Here is a 22,532-nt window from a genome sequence, read left to right as displayed (position 1 = left end):
GTGTGGTATCCCGATACAGAACACGGTTCTGTACAGTCCTTAATTCCCCTCAGGTAGAGTCCCTCCGGTCCAAAGGGCTCTCCTGCAGGGCTCCCCCCTAAATCATTTGGTATTCTATTGTATAATAAGTATGTACCTGTAATTTAAGCATTGTACAGTGAATGTAAACTGTATATGAAGGTTGTTAGGATATTTACCCTGTTTAGGACCTTCCTAAGGTCATGTGATGAGTCATGTGATGTGTGATCACATGATATACCCAGAGTTCCATGGGCACAGGTAACCACAGGCAACCAGCTACCAATGGGCTTTAGTCCAGGCCCCCTGATATATAAGGGGCTGTAGTCTACACATTCACTCTCTTAGTTCCTGGCAATTAAAGAAAGCACAAGTCCTGTACAAGTCAAGTCCAGAATAGCTAGGCCAAAGCCTATAAACCTGCAGCCACATCAAATCTGTGAGTACAAGTCAAGTCCCTACTGTCCCTACAAAGTGATAACAGTAGTACAGTGGCCTGCATCAGCGTTATAATAACTACAAGTCCAAGCAAGCCTGAGAGGTTCCCTGTGTCCCGGTCACCTCTGTGGAAGTTGGCTGTTTGTAAAGACTGTTTTATGCCTTCTCCAAGTAAAAGTTCAAGTTGCATCAAATCCCTGCTTTGGAATCTCATTCATCATATGCCGTTTTTGCAGTGCCCTACACCAAACAACCATATCCTGGCGTCACGAACACTAGGGGTTAACAACATCTTGCCCCAGGGTTTAATACCATCCGACCCCACCACTCACTGCAGTACCCCATGGTCACCACAACCATGGCACAAAGCTGTGGCCGACATGCCCCCTTTATGAATCCTTATGGGAGAGCCGGAGATGCACGAACGCTGTGTCTCCAGCTCTCCCATAGAGATGCATGAAGGGGGCATGTCGGCCACAGCTTTGTGCCGCAGTCAACACACTTCACTCATGCAGAGAGCCGGAGTGCCGGGCAGGAGATCGTGGGGGTCTAGGAAAGTGGTTTAGACGATCGATAAGTTTTTTTATATACTAGACAACTCTAATGAAGCTGAATGAACTAGCCATTATAGCCATATAATTTCCACTTGCTAATATTTGTGAAGGTGCATGCCAGCAGAGTAGAATGACCTTTGTACAGGTAACAGGGCATGTTTAGAAACTGCTCCCATTCATATACATGGGACAGCTCTATTTTTGCCTATGTCCATGGGGCTTGCTGTAAAGCATATCTCTAAAAGCTATTAAATACAGCTCAGGCAGGATGGCTGCCCACATAATAATATACAAAAAAAAACAATGACATTAAAAGATGTACAATCAGAATATAGAAACAGATTAGAAAAAAAAATTCTGTATCTGGCTCGTAAAAATATCTAGGCACCTCATTCAAGGAACTGCTAATGTCTTGTAATCAATGCCACAGGACACCTTCTGGAGTCTATGCCTTAAAATGTTGGAGCTTTTCTGGTGGCATAAGACAATGTAAGGCTGCATTAGAAACATAGAATGTGTCGGCAAATAAGAACCATTTGGCCCATCTAGTCTGCCCAATAATCTGAATCCTATCAATAGTTCCCGTATCCGGTTTCAGTGAAAAAAACGTATGAAATCGTATTGCAAACCGTATGTATAGACATTTCATTGAAAACCGTATGCCCACCGTAGCATCCGGTTGTGTACGTTTTGCATAATTTACAGTTTTATCAGGGTTTTTCCCGTACACAAAACCGTAGTCTACTACAGTTTTATGTTCGGGTGAAAAACCGGATACAACCTGTATACTTTTTTTTTTTTTTTTTTTTTTTTTAAATGGTGGTCTATAGGAACCGTACTGAACCGTATGTGCATACGTTCCATCCGGTTTGCACAATACGGTTTTGCAGTTTGCACATGTGCAGTGCATGCGGAAAGTTCTTCCCACAAATAGAACAAGAAGAACTTTATTTAAAGGGGTACTCCGGTAGAAAACATTTTTCGTAGGTCTTTATAAGTCTACTGGTGTCAGATAGTTAAACAAATTTGTAATTTACTTCTTTTAAAAAATCTTTACCCTTCCTGTACTTTTTAGCAGCTGTATGCTACCAAGGAAATTCTGTTCTTTTTGAATTTCTTTTTTGTCTTGTCCACAGTGCTCTCTACTGACACATCTGTCCGTGTCAGGAACTGTCCAGAGCAGCATAGGTTTGCTATGGGGATTTTCTCCTGCTCTGGACAGTTCCTGATACGGACATCAGGTGTCAGCAGAGAGCACTGTGGACAAGACAAAAAAGAAATTTAAAAAGAACAGAATTTCGTGTTTCAGGGTGCTCAAATTGACCCCTTCTTCAGTAGGCAAGTATGATACTTGCCTACTGAAGAAGGGGTCAATTTGAGCACCCTGAAACGCATCTAGGCCGTTTCATCTGAACAGAGTGCTACACAGGCACTACCTTAATTACCAACAACATCTGAATTTTAGCCGGCACGGAAGTTCGCAACCTAAACCATCTGCTGCACTAACTACTGATCTCGCTCACCGAGCCTACCACAAGTCTGCTGCTTCTAGTGTGAGTCCGTTACTGACATCGGTGTTTGCTGACACCACGGACCGCTTACGAGGGAGCTCCTTGCCGGAACCCTCCAGCTGCCAAGGCATTCACGCCGAGAACATCGCAGAGAATACAGCACTTGTTTCCATTGGCCCACCGCAGTGCGGAACCAGCAGCCAGGGTGAGAATGTTCCATTCATTCTATACAAACTGTGAGCGAATCCATCTAATGCCACTTTAAAAATTGTGCCATCATTGAAATATCTATTGTGTTATATTTTGCCGGACTAACGGTCCAATTCGGACCAATACCCATGGATTATCCTAGAATTGATTAGATAGTTGCTTCAACATCTATCTGTCATTAGGGCCCAATGACAGTTTACTATTACTAATGCTCTGATCTTTTTAACCACTATTTTATATTGTTATTTCTGTTTTTATTAAAATTTGCATTTTTTCAGAAACCATCTGTCTCATTTCTTTTTCATTGTGTACCCAGTAGGGTGGTATTCTTGAGGTGTGGTTAAATTTGTATACTTGATTTTTCATTATTTGATCGGTGGGGACCGATTTTTATCCACATTAACCTCGAATATCCCAGGTTGTGAGCTGCACACAGTCTTTTTTAATTTACAAATCTGTTTAACTTTCTGGCACCAATTCATAAAAAAAAAAAAAAAAGTTTTCCACTGGAGTACCCCTTTAATTAAGGGCAAACATAAAACCATATCCATTTTTTTTTTCAAAAAACGTATTAAACCGTATGCAACCAAACATCCATTTTCAAACCGTAACCGGTTTAAAACCGTACAGAGGTATATACGGTTGTACACGGTTGTATATGGTTCGGTCCGGCTTTCAGACATACGTTTTTTTTTTTTTTTTACAAAAAAACTGATACGGGAACCGTATTGCAAAAATGAGACATGAATGCAGCCTAAGGCAGGTTGCTTTTATATTTTGGCTGATACATGTATTCTTGTATTCTGTGGAAGATTCTTCAGACAATTATGTGACTTTTTACCAGCTAGAGAACTCGAACTCTGTTAGTGCAAGACAGATTAATACTGACTTGTGAGATGGAAGAATGAATTCTGGTAGCTCGGGTCCTGTCAAGGTACTGAAGCCTTCTCCGCAGGGGTATGAACTTCCTCCTTGCGAGTAATCTTTGCAGCATGACCAGAGAGATTAGATTTGATCTAGGCCTCTCCTCAGAGCACACAGCACACCAGAACCAGACTGTAGCTCATCTTGCTCTCAAATGAACAACTCCTCCCCCACTACACTATATGGGGGAGACTTTAGGGGTTCCCATTGGTAGGCAGGGTCACATGGGGTTCACTGATCTCATTTAAGGCTACAGTAACATATAAAAACATATACACACATAACAATAAGAGAATTAATTTAGAAAAATATATTATTTGTGAAATAAAATATGAACATAATTAATGTAACAATAAGTCCTTAGGTGGACCCAACAACGTACGCTACCAAGCTGCCTGAGACAGTCCAAAGCCACAGGACAGCATTGGTGCTGGGACACCACATTGTTATTGTGCCTTTGTAATTCTACTATGTTTTTCCTATGCATCTGCTACTTGAAAAAAAGGAAGGAAAGAAATGTCATAGTGACTTAAAGGAGTAGTCCAGTGGTGACCCAGTGGTGAACAACTTATCCCCTATCCTAAGGATAGGGGATAAGTTGCAGATCGCGGGGGGTCCGACCGCTGGGGCCCCCTGCGATCTCCTGTACGGAGCCCCGACAGCCCGCGGGAAGGGGGCGTGTCGACCTCCGCACGAAGCGGCGGCCGACTCGCCCCCTCAATACAACTCTATGGCAGAGCCTAAGCGCTGCCTTCGGCAATCTCTGGCTCTGCAATAGAGATGTATTGAGGGGGCGTGTCGGCTGCCGCTTCGTGCGGGGGTCGACACCCGCTATCTGGCCGGAGAGCCGTGGCCCTGTACAGAGAGATCGCAGGGGGCCCCAGTGCTCGGACCCCCCGCGATCTCAAACTTATCCCCTATCCTTAGGATAGGGGATAAGTTTTTCACCACTGGACTACGCCTTTAACTACATATATACACATGATATAGAGAAAAATAGTTGATTCAGCCATTTATTTGTTGGAGAAAGACTTGCACTATGAATAGCACTATAAATTAAATAAAAGAATCACCTGGATCGCAATATATTTGAGTACCATGATTATATAAATCCTACAGTGAATTGAAGCATCCTTCCACACAAGCACCACAAGGATAGGATATGCAATACCAAAAACTGGAATGTAAAACAGTAGTGGCTTCAAAATATGTTACCTTCTGATCCGTGACTGCAGAAAACCGATAAAACCAGATCAATTATTTAGGCCATCAGATCCGTTAGCTAGAGCCACCTTCTTCATTATAACAGTATTGGCACTTTATTATATACACCTATAGATGTCAGCTGGGAATTTGTGTCTGTGGGATTCTGTTAATGAACTAAAGGTAATGATAAAAATAGAGTAAGCAATTATCGTAATTTAATGACACAACTCAGGTGACATAAGCCAATTATTTATTACTATTTCGGGATCACTATCACAGCATTCTAGGTTATACACTGACCACACATAACAGTAAAACCTAATGTTGTGTAGGTTCCCCACTTGCTGCAAAAAAAAGCTGTGACTTGTTGAGGCAATGACTCTACAAGACCTCAGAAGGCATCCTGTTGTCACTGCTAGATCCAGGTTAGAGTACAAGTATTCGCCCAAGTGCAAATGTTCTTTGTAGTGCCGAACCTCTCTTCAAGTATACATTTTAGAAGTGGTATGGCAAGGATAGAGTTCAAAAGTGTTAAAGTGTAATTATTATTTGATGTCGGTGAGACAAAGAAGCACTGATTGCTCTGCCTCTTACTTTCTGACCGTCTCTTTCCTCCGCTAGCTGAGTGTAAACTGACCATCTATAGCCTTAAAGGGGTACCCTGCCCCCAGACATCTTATCCACCTATCCAAAGGATAGGAAATAATATGTCTGATTGTGGGGGTCACTGCTGGGACCCCCCGTGATCTCCGGTGCAGCATCCCAGTCATCCGATGCACAAAGCAAACTCTGCTCAATGCCGGATGATGAGCGGCCACAGCCATCACGTGCCCCTCCATTCATGTCTATGGGAGGAGGGGTGATGACTATGTACCAGCCATCACGCCCTCTCCCATAGACATGAGTGGAGGTTTGACGCTTCAAGCTTCCGTGTTCAGAGCGCCGTGGCGCTGGCCCTGAGCATCCCCTGCAATCAGACATCTTATCCCCAATCCTTGGGATAGGGGATAAGATGCTTGGAGCAGAGTATCCCTTTAACCCCTTCCCGCAAATTGACGTTTATAAACGTCCTAAGTGCGGTCCCTGTCTATAACGCGGGGTCCCGGCGCCTATTCACAGCCGGGACCCGCGGCTAATAATCGGCCACGCGCTATTAACCCTTCTGATGCGGCGCTCAAAGCTGAGCATCGCATCGAAAGTGAAACTAAATGCTTCCCAGCTGCTCAGTCGGGCTGATCGGGGTCATCGCGATAAAATCGCGAGGCCCCATCAGCTACCCGGAGAGAAGAAGGTCTCTTACCTTCACTGGCGGCGTCCGGGCTCCGATTGATTACTCCCAGCCTGAGTTACAGGCTGGAGCAATCAATCACCGATTTCACTGATTGTTGCCATGCAACAGCAAGGCAGCAGTCTGTGAATGAAATCAGCCATTGTAAGCTGATAGGTCTCTATGGCACCTATCAGCGTGCAAAAAAAAAAGGGAAAAAAAAAAAGTTAACCCTTTCAGGTATTACCTTCTGAATTAATAGTTTAAATCACCCGGCATTTCCTAGTAACAAAATAAAACAGTGTAAATAAAAATACACATATGTGGTATCACCACGTGCGGAAATGTCCAAATTATAAAAATATACCGCTTTTTAAACCGCACGTTCAATGGCGTACGCGCAAAAAAATCCAAAGTCCAAAATAGCGCATTTTTTTATTACTTTTTATACCACAAAAAAGTGATCAAAAAGTCTGATCAGAACTTCAGATCATGGCGCAAAAAATGAGCCCTCATAGCCCCCTGAACGCAGAAAAATAAAAAAGTTATAGGGCTCAGAATATGACAATTTTAAGCGTATACATTTTCTTGCATGTAGTTATGATTTTTTTTCTGAAGTAATGCACAATCAAACCTATATAAGTAGGGTATCATTTTAACCGTATGGACCTACAGAATAAAGATAAGATGTCATTTTTACCGAAAAATGTACTGCCTAGAAACGGATGCCCCCAAAATTAACAAAATGGCATTTTTTCTTCAAGTTTGTCGCACAATGAATTTTTTTTCCGTTTTGCCGTGGATTTTTCGGTAAAATGACTAATGTCACTGTAAAGTAGAATTGGTGGCGCAAAAAATAAGCCATAATACAGATTTTTAGGTGTAAAATTTAAAGGGTTATTATTTTTTAAAGGCAAGGAGGAAAAAACGAAAATGCAAAAACGTGAAATCGCTCAGTCCTTAAGGGGTTAAAGCCACCAGCCTAATATTGTGTAGTTTCCTTGGGTAATGGGAGGGATAGAGGAGTTGGCTTCCTGAAGTTGGGTCTGAATGAACAAGACTAATGGCTCTGGCATTGGTAAAAAGATATCTGTGGACAGGCCTTAGTGAAGCCTAATGGAGCCAGTAGAGGATAAAAGCCTACTTAAGTAAGTTGTAAAAGGGCAAGGAAATGAGAAGGGTTGACTAGCTGCAGCTAGTGTCGGTTTGTGTTTTTGCAAGTCCTTTAATCCTTTTTTTTCTGATGCTATTTCCTAATCTGTCGCCCAATTTCCCTTTCTTTCTGTCGGAGTTTTTTTTTCTGTCGCACAAAATGTATTCTGTGCGACAGAAAAAAGTCTCTGCAAATTCTGACTACATTAGTGCTTGCACTACTACCCCCATCATGGAACAGGGTCTGTTCCTTGTTGGGGGTAGTAGTAGAGGGGCTGAGGGATTGATCGCACCGGGTCTCACTTCTGAGACCCGATCTGATCAGATGTTATTAAGCAGGGGAGCGGGCGGCATGTTCTGATCCTCTGCAATGTACAGTAAACTTTCATTTTTAAATTCACCACTAGGAGCCAATCAGGGCTTTTAATATAGAAGCGCTCTGGTGGGCAAAGATGTATAGAATCGCTGGGGGGGGTATATATCTGGCCCCTCCAGTGTTTCTATATATCTTTCCCCCTGCTGCGCTATATCAAACTTAGTGCCCGCTGTGCTTGAATAAATGTACTGCCCCCCCAGCGCTATTATATATTTATACTGACCCCCGCTGCGCATATTTATATATATATATATATATATATATATATAGTGACCCCCCCCCCAGCTGCGCATATTAATATTCATATTTTCTCCCTCCCCTGGCTGCCAATGAATGAAAACTCTATTAGCGGTGGAGCGGAAGGCTGCTGCCCGCTCACGCTGCTTAGAGTTTGTCATTCATAGCGGGCAGCAGCTGCATATCATGCTGTGGGGGTCAGACATATGGATATATGTCTGACCCTCACATCATACATATACAAATGCCGGCTCACCGCTATGAATGACAAGTAAGCTATTAGGAACAGCAGCGCGAGCCTCTCTGCACTGCTTTACTTGTCATTCATAGCGGTGAGCCGGCATTTGTATATGTATGATGTGAGGGTCAGACATATATCCATATGTCAGACCCCCACAGCATGATATGCAGCTGCTGCCCGCTATGAATGACAAACTCTTAGCAGCGTGAGCGGGCAGCAGCCTTCCGCTCCGCCGCTAATAGAGTTTTCATTCATTGGCAGCCAGGGGAGGGATAGCATGAATATTATATATAGAAATATGCGCAGCGGGTCAGTATATGCGCAGCGGGGGTCAGTATCGATATATAATAGCGCTGGGGGGGGGGCAGTACATTTATTCAAGCACAGCGGGCACTAAGTTTGATATAGCGCAGCAGGGGGAAAGATATATAGAAACGCTGGAGGGGCCAGATATATACCCCCCCAGCGATTCTATACATCTTTGCCCACCACGGCGCTTCTATATTAAAACCCTGCCAGGAGCTCTGATTGGCTCCTCGGTCCCGGCCATTCAGGGCTCCTCGGTGGGGAATTTAAAAATGAAAGTTTACTGTACATTGCAGGGGATCTGAACATGCCGCCCGCTCCCCTGCTTAATAACATCTGATCGGATCGGGTCTCAGAAGTGAGACCCGGTGCGATCAATCCCTCAGCCCCTCTACTACTACCCCCAACATGGAACAGACCCTGTTCCATGCTGGGGGTAGCAGGATTAACTCCTTTTTGAGGAATTTACCGACAGCTCTGAGCTGTCGGTTTTCTGGGAAGCAAGACTCACAGGTTTTCCTGTGAGTTTTCTTCACACTCGGAGGTTTTTTTTCTCTTTTTGTCGGGAACACGCCCCTTTTGTCGGGAAAAACGCCCCTTTTGTTGTTGTTTTTTTTCACTCTGAGTGATTTTGATTTTGTCTGGTTGTGCGCCAGATTCTGGTGCAAATTCTGGCGCAAAACCCGACAAAAAGTGTCGGGATCCTGTTAGTAAATGAGGGCCAGTGAGCGTGAGAGTTATGAATGTGCTTTGACTTAAAGTGTGCTTGTCTTAAGTGTGTGACTTGGGACCCAGGGAAAGAAATAACTTAAATCATTCTGTATGGATAAGTGTTAAGGCTAATTTATTAGCCTATATTTGTGGGAGGGGCGGGGAGTCCCTATAAGTACCCACGGCAGTCCCTGCACTTGACGCCGCAGGTTCGTCACGTGACAGGGGATCAGCTGACATGCGAGTCAGCTGATGCACAGCAGTTCCGGGTTCAGCGTAATGGTAAGCAGCCGGGGCCGGCCGTGGTGGCGGCATCCGCCGCAGCCCTCTCTCCGGAGGTAAGCCGGAGTATGTAGGGCACCCTCGGTCAGCCCCGGCCCTGGTTTTAGCACGGCGTTCCACGTGCTTCATGGCTCGTGTGTGCGCCCCGTTGGCAGCTGATAGCGCATGTAATTCAGCAGCGGGAGCCATCTTGGGTGCTCGCATTCAGGTATTCAGAAGGGGATGTCTTATGGCAAGACCTCGCTCCCCCCACGAGCCCTGCATATCTGGATCGAGTTAAAGGCAGAACGCCCCATTTCTTCAGGGAGGGGTGTGTGTGTCATGTTGGGGGTCATTGCATTTCCAGTCCCAAACCCCCCCTTCTCTTTCCTGAACCCAGGCTATATGTGTGGCAATATAAAACTGTATGTGGCCACCAGTATTGCACGTCTTAGTATATGAAGCCGTTCATTTGCTCCTCCCTTCTTGCCATGCTTCATGCTAGGAAAAAATAAATAAATAAATAAATAAATAAAAAGGTGGTAGTTGTTGTCAGTATAGTCCAAATTATATGGATTCAGATGATTCCGCCTGTTCCCTTGTCGCCAAGACTGTGTTACTGAGCCGGTTTCAAGCCACAACAGCATTTGTATTATTGCTTTGTCCATCTACTTTGTTATTTAGTCCATCTACTGTGCATATAAGTTGGTCTGTGCATGTTTGTATAATTTGTTCATCCCAATAACTTATCCTACGCATACGATCATATAGTTGTTCCGTGCACATGCCCTCGTAGTTGCTGTACACACGATTGTAGCATTCATACTATACACACGTTTGTAGGATTCATGATGTACACACGCTTGTAGGGTTTCTACTATTCACTCATTTGTAGGACTTGTACTGTACACACGCTTGTAGTGGTTATACTGTACACTCGCTTGTAGTGGTTATACTGTACACTCGCTTGTAGTGGTTATACTGTACACTCGCTTGTAGGACTTGTACTGTACGCACGCTTGTAGTGGTTATACTGTACACTCGCTTGTAGTGGTTATACTGTACACTCGCTTGTAGTGGTTATACTGTACGCTTGTAGGACTTGTACTGTACGCACGCTTGTAGTGGTTATACTGTACACTCGCTTGTAGTGGTTATACTGTACACTCGCTTGTAGTGGTTGTGCTGTACACTCGCTTGTAGTGGTTGTGCTGTACACTCGCTTGTAGTAGTTGTGCTGTGCACTCACTTGTAGTGGTTGTGCTGTACACTCGCTTATAGTGGTTGTGCTGTACACTCGCATGTAGTGGTTGTGCTGTACACTCGCTTGTAGTACTGTACACTCGCTTGTAGTGGTCATACCGTATACACGCTTGTAGTGGTTATACCTTACACACGCTTGAAGGATTCATGCTGTACACTCGCTTGTAGCGTTTATACGGCACACCTGCTTGTAGGAACCAGTACCAGGGGTACTGAGTAGAGAGAGAACCTTTCACTGTACACACGCTTGTAGTGGTTATGCTGTACACACGCTTGTAGGATTCATGCTGTACACACGCTGGTAGGATTCATGCTGTACATTCGTTTGTAGCGTTTATACGGCACACCTGCTTGTAGGATTTATACTGTACACACGCTTGTAGTGGTTACACCGTATACTCGCTTGTAGGTTTTATATTGTACACATGCTTGTAGTGGTTATACTGTACACTCGCTTGTAGGATTTATATTGTACACTCGCTTGTAGTGGTTATACTGTACATTCGCTTGTTGGATTTATATTGTACACACGCTTGTAGGATTCATATTGTACACATAATTGTAGTGTTTATACTGCACACTCGCTTGTAGCATTTATACTATACACGCTTGTAGGATTTATATTGTTCATACGCTTGTAGCATTTATGCTGTACTCACGCTGGTATTTATGCTGTACACACACCTGTAGGATTTATACTATACATACTATACGTAGCATCCATGCTGTACACACACCTGTAGGATTTATGCTGTACACACACTGGTAGGATTTATGCTGTACACACGCTTGTTGGATACATATGCCGTACACACGCTTGTTGGATTTTGTTGGACTTGAATACTGTACACTCACTTGCAGCATTTATACAGTACACAAGCTTGGACACGCTTGTAGGATTTATATTGTACACACACTTGTAGGATTTTTATTGTACACACACTAGTTGGATTTATACTGTACACTCGCTTGTAGGTTTCATGCGGTACATACGCTTATAGCATTCATACTGTACACGCATTCATAGGTTTATACTGTTTACACACTTGTAGGATTCATACTACACATGCGCTTGTAGGATTTAGGCTGTACACGCGCTCGTAGGAATTATACTGTGCAACATGGAACAGACGTTGTGACATGATGGGGGTAGTAGCACAAGCACTAATCTAGCCTCCCAGCCACCTGCAGCCGGGGAACTACTACTCCCATCTTGGAAAGGAGTCTGTTCCATGATGGGAGTAGTAGTAGTCCCGGCTGCAGGAGTCTGTAGACAGCTGACACTAATGGATGAAAAACTGATGCAAACAGATGCCACTAAATAGCATCCTTTTGAATCAGTTTGCACCCATTAATAGAAGGGTCCATTTAGGAGGCAATGAAGGACAAGATCTAGATTGGGGGGGGGGGGGGGGGGCAACGGCCATGTGATCCTAGCCTTACCAACAGGAATGCAAAGAGGAGGCAGTAAAAACAAAAATTGCAGCAAAGCAAAATGATTGCCAAAGAAATTAAAAAGAACTTACAAATATTCTCAATCTGCATTGAAACTTTTAACACTGAAAGTGTTGGTCCCCTAAGAAATAATCTGCATGTAATGGTGGAGGAGGATGAGGTGAAGGCCAATCTACTAAATGCCTTCTTCCCTACTGTATTTACACTGGAAAATCCAATGTCAGATAGCATGAGTAATGTAAATTATCACCTACTTGACCTGACAAGTAGTGCTGTGGCATCTTAAAAACATTAAAATACACAAATCATCTGTCCCAGGGGACATCCATCCCCGAGTTGTTTGGGAATTAAGGACAGTGCTAAACATATTATTCCTTATATTTAATGATTTTATAATGACAGGAACTGTTCCACAGGACTGGTGCTTAGCAAATGTGGTACCGATATTCAAAAAGAGGATCCTGGAAACTATAGTCCTGTGCCATAGGAGGCAGCTGGCAAGGCAGGCAGGCAGAAGGGTCCCGCAGCAAGTCCATCCCGCTTTGCGGTGGGCTCTGTTGAAAACCAGCGGCACCTTAGACTCAGCTCTCCATGTCATCTGCCACACAGGTTCAGCGGATCCACATCCACCAATGTTCCTGTCTGCTGAAACGTGAGTGTTACAGCGGGTAGGTGGGATGACCCTGAATCACATGCAGCATGTAGCCTATCAGCAGCCAGCCACCCCTGTTATGTCACAGCCCTATATAATCATCAGCCATCTTGTGGCCAGTCACATCAGCATTCTATTACAGAGAGAGAGGGACAGACAGCAGTGTGTGTTGCACAGAAAAACATTATTACAGCAGCGATTCACCTCCCAGTCACATCAGCGTTCTATTGCAAAGAGAGAGGGACAGAGAGCAGTGTGTTGCACAGAAAAGCATTTATACAGAAGTGATTCACCTCCCAGTCACATCAGCGTTCTATTGCAGAGAGGGACAGAGAGCAGTGTGTTGCACAGAAAAGCTTTTTTTACAGCAGCGATTCACCTCGAGCCCAAATCCAATCTAGAAGCACTGATAAGGAAGGGAGTGAGATTTTGTGTGTAGTACACAGCAACTGTGTGCTGCAGCAATGGTGTGTACAACAACTGAAAAGCTAATAGTAGCCAGGCCAGTTAGGGTGAGCAGAGCACTAAAAGCGTATTGTCCTCTATTAAGTGTAACCTGTGCGTACATCTGGTGTTCCATTTTGTTCCTGTTAAAGTCTTAAGGGTCTTGATACTGTGAAAGGCCAGGCACAAGTACACAACTGCTGGTGTTGTAGACAAATACTGTTTTAAGCATACTGGAGCACATTGTCCTCCCCCATAAGTGCATACCACATATGTACATCTAAGTGGTGTACCATTTTGTTCCTGTTAAAGTCTTAAGGGCCTAGATACTGTGAAAGGCCAGGCAAAAGTACACACCTGCTGGTGTTGTAGATAAATACTGTTTTAAGCATACTAGAGCGCATTGTCCTCCCCTCATAAGTGCATACTACATACGTACATCTAAGTGACATACCGTTTTGTTCCTGTTAAAGTCTTAAGGTCCTAAATACTGTGAAAGGCCAGCCAAAAGTACACACCTGCTGGTGTTGTAGACAAATACTGTTTTAAGGGTAGTGGAGCATATTGTACTCCCCTCATATATGCATTATGTCAGGCAGAGAAGTGCCAGGACGTGCACAGAGGAGTGGCAGATGCCTTAATTCATCAGGCAGAGGTCATAGCAGACTAGGGGTGAGTGGCAGCAGGAGTCGCAGCAAGAGGCCTGAGCCTCCCGGTATCAGCTAGTGGTCGTGTCTCGACCAGAAACACAACTGCCTTCATCGATTGGTTAACATGGTCATCCACTTCATCATAAGTGACATCTGACACCCCCAGTCAACAATGGTAGTTTCCTCAGACACAATGCTCAGTTGGCATGGCCCGGGAGCAGTCCCTGCCCTCCCATTGCCTCTGTCCTATGCTGTTCTTTCCCCCACAGAAGTATCTTATACTGTGGGTTCAGCTCCACTATTTAGTGAGGACAATCTATTAGAGGACAGTCAGCAACTACTGCCCAACGAAGAAGTGGAGGAGACATCCGCCGCTTACTCCCCTAGGCAGGCAGGTAGTGATGAGGAGAGTGGCGTGGGAGGTGGTGTTGTGAGCAGACACTGTTGAGGAACTTGAGGAGGACATCAGTGACGTGCAGACACAACTCGATGCATATGCAGGATCACCATAAAGCGGCCTGGGAGATCCATGGCTCCGATGTGGTAGTCCAGCCTGCTGCATCACCCAGTGGCATGCCACTCCCTGTTTCAGCCAGCCAAGGCTCCACCACCTCAGCCGAAGGGAGCTGTGTGTCATACCCATCTTCTGTCGCTCCAGATGCTACTGCTCCTCCTACTTCGAGTCAGTCATTCCGCCAGCAATCCATCGGCAAAGCCATTTCCAAGAGACAACAGTATATGCCCACTCATCCAATAGCGCAGAAGCTGAATGTGCTCCTGTCCAAGTTGCTGGTGCTGCAGTCCCTCCCTTTTCAAGTGGTTGAATCTGCACCTTTCACATGACTTGTGCCGAGCCGAGGTGGAGAGTCCCAAGCCGTCATTTCTATGTGAAGGCAGTACCAGCCCTGCACAATTCTGTGGAAGAGAAGGTGGGCCAGTCCTTGAGCCTGTCGGTGTGTACCAAAGTGGACTGCAGCGCCGACGTATGGAGCTGTAACTATGGTCAGGGACAATACATGTCCTTTATGGCCCAAGGGTTAATGTGGTTACTGCACAGCCACAACAGCACACCGCTTCTGCCACCATGCTCTCAGGCCGTTAGTCCTGTGACAGTGTGCGACTCCACCTCCTCATCCTCCACCGTCTCCTCAGCCTCCACTGTATGGTCAAGTCTCAGTGCCCCTCCAGCACACCATGTGTGCAGGGCACGGCGGTGTCACGCTGTTTTTCACATGGTTTGCCTTGGCAAACTGAGTCACACGGGAGGAACTGCTAAAAGTCATTCATCAAGAAATTGAGTCATGGTTTACTCCATGAAAACAGGAAATGGGAACCATGGTGACCGACAACGGGAAGAACATCTTGTCTGCGCTGCGACAAGAAAGCCTGAGACATGCGCCCTGCATGGCACATTTGTTCAATCTGGTTGTCAAGCGGTTTCCGAAGTGTTCCCCCCATCTGCAAGACTTCCTAATAATAGGAAGAAAACTTTGCCAGAAATAGTTGTATTTAATACAGATTCGCTGCAAATAAATTTGGACCGAACTGAATTTTTTCGGAAAATTCAGGTAATCCGCTAAATTTTTCAAAAATTTGTTTATCTCTAGATAGCTTATTTACTATTTCATTAGTGCACATCTGGTCCAATGGTTGGTTGTCTAGTTGTTGGTAATAGTATTACCATAAGTCATCTTTAATGTTGCATTGGTTCATTGTTTTATCCACGGTGTCCCTGCAGTTTGATCAGCACAGATATCAGTAAGCCAGTAAGGCCTATTCATGACCATATCCTGTTAATGCATGGTGCTATTCATATAGAATGCTAACAATACAACTTTCTTTTATTTTTACCCAAATTAATGTTTTTTCTCCAGCATTAAAGGAATAGATTTATTCTTATTTTTAATATTAATTTGTACCCTTCCCCTTAATTCTATAACGCAATATTTTTGAAAACTTTCTATATGATTTCCATTGGGGATAAGGAGTAAATCCAGGTACAATTATCTCCTATATAATCATCATCCTTATCATCCTCAGTGTCGCACCTTGTTATTAGTTGAGTCTAGTATTATATAGATTACAGTCATTTTAAAAGTCAAAAGGTACAAAAATGTAATTGCTGAGATTTTAGATTCCATTTATTTCTCAGAGGAAAATAAAAACTATAAAAGACTAAGAAACGTTGGATATTCTATTATATATGGAATGATGCCTGCATGGAACTGCTACTCATTGTGTCATATGGTAAGCCTTACATTACTGGGTGCCAGTAATTTATTATTAATAAAATGTTATATTGTTATAAATGACAATTTTCTTTACTTTGAACTGTTTATGGAGATAATTAATTTCTCATACTTATACTTATTAAAACTTCTTACTAGTTAACAATATTTTAAAAATAATTTTAAATGTAAAAATTTATTCTGAATATTAGAATAATTCTTACATTTTAGAATAATTTCTACTTAAATTTCAATTTAAATTCAATAAATTGAAAAATTACAATTAAGTAAAAGATTTATCAAATAATTATTCTACATAATAGTAAAAAAAATAGTAAAAAAATAAAGTAAAGAATAAAATAACCTAAACATTCAACATTATAATATTGTTAATTATTTTACATTTTTATATTGTTAGTTGTTTCTATATTTTTTATCTTTAAAATCAAAACATATGACTGAATATAAGAGAAAAAGAGATTGTAAGATTGTTAAAAAGTAAATTAAAAAAGGATAATATCACAAAAGGAAAAAGTTGCTTCATCCTGATTTACTTAAATTAAAATAAGATTTTATATAACAAAATATCTATCTATTTGTCTAAAAAAGGAAAAATAGCAGCACACAGGTACTTCGGTGAAAAAAAATGGGGTCTTTATTCACCCATCATCAGAGGTGACATTTCGGCTGCCTCTCGCAGCCCTTGTCAAGCCTAGGCTTGACAAGGGCTGCGAGAGGCAGCCGAAACGTTGCCACTGATAATGGGTGAATAAAGACCAAATTTTTTTTTCACCAAAGTACCTGTGTGCTGCTATTTTGCCTCTTTTATATTTTTGGGACTTTTTTCATTGGGACAAAGTCTAACATAGCTGGCACCAGAACATCTCCTTTCCAGTGCTGCCCATATTTGTTCTTTTTTACCTATCTATTTATCTATCTATCTATCTATTATCTTTCTATCTATCTAGCTATCTATGTCATATCTATTATCTATCTATCTATCTAGTTCATTATTCACTAGTCATATTTGTAATGTAATTACTATGTAATTGGCTTGATATATATATATATATATATATATATATATATATATATATATATATTATTTTATAGTGTTAATTTTTTTCCATATTTTGCTCATTTTTCATTCAGACAATGCTTGTTCTTCCCTGGATCACTCATTTTATCATCATACAAATGTGTAAAGCCTTGCTGTCCTGTGAATTTTCAGAACTGCCATTAAATGCCTATAAATATGAGGGACAGATCATCATTGGAGGCCTCATTCCTGTGCATGAAAAAACTATCAAACAAATGGTAAATTTCACAGCAAAACCTCTGTCCAGGACGTGTGAAAAGTAAGTGAACCCTTTTTTTTTTATATCTTGAAATTACAGAAGCAGCAATGATTTTTCACATCTCAATTATCGAACATGTAAATCCCAGCACAGGGATAGAACGCTACATAAACACATTTGTGAAGGTCAAAAATAGGTATAAATGTTTGCATCTAATTTTTCGATAGATTTGTGCATTAGAAAATATACATTAAAGGCTGTTGAAAAACATTTTTCATTGCAACCCCTCTCTCTACTATGGATGTGTGATTCTCCCAGTGCTATATTATTTCTAGAGATATGTCAGGTGATGTCATCCATCAGCACTGCCATGAAGACAGGTCCTTTTAAGCTTAGTTTTGAATTTGTCCCCTCCTAGGAGTAATGGCCATTTCTGTATGTGCAGCAGCTGTTAGTGAAATACTCATTTGTGACTTAAATGGGTACTCCGATTTTTTTTTAATCAACTGGTGCCAGAAAGTTAAACAGATTTGTAAATTACTTCTATTAAAAAATCTTAATCCTTCCAGTACTTATTGGTGGCTGTATACTACAGAGGAAATTCTTATCTTTTTGGATTTCTTTTCTGTCACGACCACAGTGCTCTCTGCTGACACCTCTGTCCATTTTAGGAAATGTCCAGAACAGCATATGTATGCTATAGGGATTTTCTCCTGCACTGGACAGTTCCTGACATAGACAGAGGTGTCAGCAGAGAGCACTGTGGTCCTGGCAGAAAAGAAATCCAAAAATAAAAGAATTTCCTCTGTAGTATACAGCCACTAATAAGTACTGGAAGGATTAAGATTTTTTAATAGAAGTCATTTACAAATCTTTTTAACTTTCTGGCATCAGTTGATTTAAAAAAATTATGTTTTCCACCAGAGTACCCTTTTAAACATGGACACCAAGGATTGATAACCAGTAGGAAGGATAACATCTTCCATAAAAATATGCAAAGCTGCATTCAGGTAGAGAAACCTGCCCATTGCCAGAAGCTGGAAGCATATAAGGCCGATTTCTGGCTACCCGACTGTTCCCTTACAATTTAAATCTCTGACATTTGACATTTAATTTGCACACACATCTTATGTGAGTAATAAATAATGAACGGTTATATTACGATACTGCCTTGGTATTAGCCCCATCTTAACCACTGGTTGAGATAGGAGAAACAATTCCATTCTGGGACAGAAAAGGGATGTGGGTCAATGGCCGCAAGAAAAAAACAACAACAAGGTAACAGACCATCAGCATGCAACATCATCAGTGTACATAAGATTATGTTGTCTGGAATGGGATTTTGTCTCTCTTAGGATGACCTGGTAAATATACGAGACAAGATATTACAAGTTTCAAAAACAATTCTTAACTCTGCGTAATTGTTTGAAAAAGGTAAAAGTATCCTGCAGGCTGAATGCATATATCATTAGATACAATTACATAGCAAATCATTATTAGGAAGGCAGTGTTGCAAAACAAGGGTCATTGGATTCTCCTTTTGTATGTTTGAATACCAAGACGGCCTTCACGTATGATGGTTCGTAGTGTAAAAGGTGCTACAACTTGAGGTTCTTTAAGCTTTAAACCATCTATTACAGACATAGACCAAAATACATAGTACTGTTGAATCAAAAAAGCATGTCCATCAAGTTTAACCAAGAGCAGAGAAAAATGTATAAGGGGTGTGGGTACATTTAGAATTTGGTTTCACCTACTGTTTCAGAGTAAGGAAATAAACTTCTAAAGCATACATCAATTTACCCTAGAAAGAAAAATGTTCTTTCCTAACAAGTGCTTATCAGACTGGATCAACATTTATAATAAGAGTTTTTTTTTTTTTTTTTACATTTCCATAGCATTATTACTATTTTGATCTAAGAAATCATCCAAGCTTATTTTCTATGCTCAGCTCCTAACTGCTAGCTACTTTTCCCTACCAAACCACTCACTCCTACCCCTTCTCTCATCATGGTCGGTGCTGCAGAAAATTCATTTGAATGGGACAGTTAACAATCATGAAAATCATGATAGGACTCGCTGGACCAGCACAGACTGGGGAACGAATCTTGCTGTGTTCCCCCATCCGGCAATCACATACAATGGATGCCGGATGATGCACAACTGATGCCAAATGATGCACTTCTGGTATCAGTTGTGGCACATTTTGCCCAGTTTCACCAGATATATGTAACTCTAGCCTAAGTCTGTCAGATGCAGTAGTAGAGGTGACATGATCATCATCTATAGTTACCATTTATGCAGACTCCACACAAACATTTTTACAGCTGCTTTTTTCTTTTTTCTTTAGGTTTTACATTGAGAAATACCAGTATGTTCTTGCAATGTTATTCGCCATTGAGGAAATCAACTCCAATCCACTGCTGATGCCAAATATCACACTGGGATATGAAATTTATGACACCTGTTATTCAGACATGGCAGCTATCGATAGTGTCATGTATTATCTGTCAGGAAAACAACCCAAGGTGCCAAATTACGCCTGCCGCTCAGTTTTACCTAAATTGTCCGCTGTGGTTGGAGATTCGCCATCATCTGGATCAGTTGCAATTGCTCAAATACTGGGACTCACTTATTTTCCACAGGTAAAGAGAGAAAATAACATAAAACTGGCTTAGTCAGTGTATGCTAGGGGTGTGAATTGGCAAGAATTTGGCGATACGATACGTATCGCGATACACGTATGACGATACGATATATCCCGACATATACCGATTCTGTTTCCAAGACGATATATTGCGATTTTTTGCATGAGGCTGTATGAGGGCTATTTTTTGCACCATAATCAGTTTTTTGTATCGATACGATTTTGGTATTGATCTGACTTTTTCATCTCCTAACTTTTTTTCTGGTATATTATAAAAATTGCAATTCTGTCTTTTTTTTTACATTTACGTTATTTACCGTATGGGATACATCATGTTATATTTTAATAGGTTGTACTACGCATGCAGTGATACCAAATATGTTTATTTTTACATGTTTTAATATAGGAATAGGGGGTGATTTGAACTTTTAACATGGAAGGGGTTAATGTGTGTCTTTTAAACTTTTATTAAAACTTTTTTTTTTTTTTACACTTTATTAGTCCTGTAGGGGACTTTTAGGAGGAATCATTAGATTCCTCATACAGATCAATAGAGTTCTATTGAACTCCATTGATCTGTGTGCTCTGCGATCCATTGATAGAGCCTAGTCATGACAGGCTCTATCAATGACAGAGCCAGGACACCAGGGAATCAGAGGTAAGCCCTCTGGCTACCTCTATAATGGATCCGACCACCCACGATCGCGCTGCGGGTGGATAACCAAATGAATATGTTTTTTGTCTATGTTTCTATGTGCAACTAGAATGATACAAGTAGGCAAATGGATTCCTTGCTATACCCATCTATACCCATATGTTTTTGCAGATCAGCTATGCCTCAGCTCTTCCCTCCTTGGCTGATAAGACCCAGTTCCCTTCTTTTGTACGAACAGTCGGCACTGTAGACTCTCAGCCAGTCGCTGTGGTCCAGATGATTAAGCATTTTAACTGGTCCTGGGTTGGCATCTTGTCTTCCAATAATGACTATGGAGACCAAGGAAGCCAGAAGCTAAAGCTGGAAATGGCAAAGAATGGCATTTGTGTGGCTTTTGCCAAAACCCTTTCTACTCCACCAAGCAAAGAGAGTCTTAATAACATCATAAACTCCATACAGAAAACCAAGACCAATGTCATTGTCCTGTACGCATATGCCACTGAGCTGATAGCTTTCCTGCAGGCTGTCACTGACAATAAGATCTATGGAAAAGTCTGGATTGCTGTAGGAAGTTGGTTGCCTTCAGCCGTCTTTACCCAAAGAGATCTATGGGCCGTTCTTAATGGAACCATTGGTCTGGCTAAATACAGTTCATATATCCCAGGCTTCCAAAACTTTCTGTATAGTATATACCCAGAAAAGTATCCCAATGATATATTTATAAAGGAATTTTGGGAACAGGTGTTTCCCTGTAAGTGGAGGGAGAATAATTTAAAGGATATTTCCAATGTCACATCATGCACTGGCAAAGAAAACCTAACCACAGTGGACAATTCAGTGTATGACACCACTAACTTCAGATTATCTGTTTCTGTGTACAATGCTGTGTATGCGGTGGCACATGCTATATATGACATGTTGTCCTGTCAGGGTGGGAAAGGGCCCTTCAGAAACAGGACTTGTGCAAACATTAAGGATTTTCAACCATGGCAGGTATGGAGGAGTAGATAATGTTTACAATTAATTACATGTGTATTTGTTTATACTACATTATATTTATCTATTATTTATGTATTATGTTATATTATTATATTATTTAAGGCTATATTATTGTATATCATGATATGCTTTTCTTTTCAATACTGTGCTATACTAAGGCTATACAAAGTGGTACTGTTCTATGATATACTATACTATACAATACATTGCTTTACTATACAACACTATGCTTTACTATGCTTTGTTACACTTTACAATTATATGCCATTGTTTTATTTATTGTAAAACTGTACACCATTTTTGTGTTGATCGGACTTTTTAATCGCTTTTTATTCATTTTTTTATGATATAAAAAGTGACCAAAAATACGCTATTTTGGACTTTGGAATTTTTTGCGCGTACGCCATTGACCGTGCGGTTTAATTAATTATATAATTTTATAGTTCGGACATTTATGCACGCGTCGATACCACATATATTAATTTTTATTTTTATTTACACAGTTTTTTTTTTATGGGAAAAGGGGGGTAATTCAAACTTTTATTAGGGAAGGGGTTAAATGACCTTTGTTAACTTTTTTTTTTCACTTTTTTTTGCAGTGCTATAGATCCCATAGGGACCTATAAGACTGCACACACTGATCTCCTATGCTGATCCCTGCAAAGCCATAGCTTTGCACGGATCAGTGGGATAGGGGCTCGATTGCTCAAGCCTGTAGCTCAGGCTTGGAGCAATCAAACCCCGATCGGACGCCGCAGAGAGAGATAAGGAGACCTCTGCCTGCGTCCCAGCTGATCGGAACATTGCGATTTTATCGCAATGTCCTGAT

General features: G+C 41.7%; 2 protein-coding genes across 6 annotated transcripts in view; one reads left to right on the top strand and one right to left on the bottom strand.

Moving 5' to 3' along the window:
* The window catches only part of LOC130277463 (olfactory receptor 4Q3-like), a 49,399-nt gene that overhangs the window by 13,563 nt on the left and 13,304 nt on the right, over positions 1–22,532 (bottom strand). The window lies entirely within an intron of this gene.
* LOC130276145 (extracellular calcium-sensing receptor-like) overlaps positions 287–22,532 on the top strand; it is a 37,869-nt gene continuing 15,623 nt past the window's right edge. The window contains exons 1-6 of one of the 5 annotated variants that reach the window (XM_056525091.1): positions 287–457; positions 12,547–12,782; positions 16,029–16,123; positions 17,257–17,462; positions 19,753–20,047; positions 20,876–21,697. In XM_056525091.1, coding sequence (XP_056381066.1) covers positions 12,722–12,782; positions 16,029–16,123; positions 17,257–17,462; positions 19,753–20,047; positions 20,876–21,697 — 1,479 coding nt within the window. In that variant the 5' untranslated portion in view covers positions 287–457; positions 12,547–12,721. The remainder of the gene's footprint in view (positions 458–12,546; positions 12,783–16,028; positions 16,124–17,256; positions 17,463–19,752; positions 20,048–20,875; positions 21,698–22,532) is intronic. The other 4 variants (XM_056525092.1, XM_056525094.1, XM_056525095.1 and 1 more) reach the window with 4 other exon arrangements.

Source organism: Hyla sarda, chromosome 6, assembly GCF_029499605.1.
Source record: "Hyla sarda isolate aHylSar1 chromosome 6, aHylSar1.hap1, whole genome shotgun sequence".
NCBI lineage: Eukaryota > Metazoa > Chordata > Amphibia > Anura > Hylidae > Hyla > Hyla sarda.
Note: the sequence above shows the minus strand (reverse complement) of the source record. Positions and strands in the feature narration are given on the sequence as shown.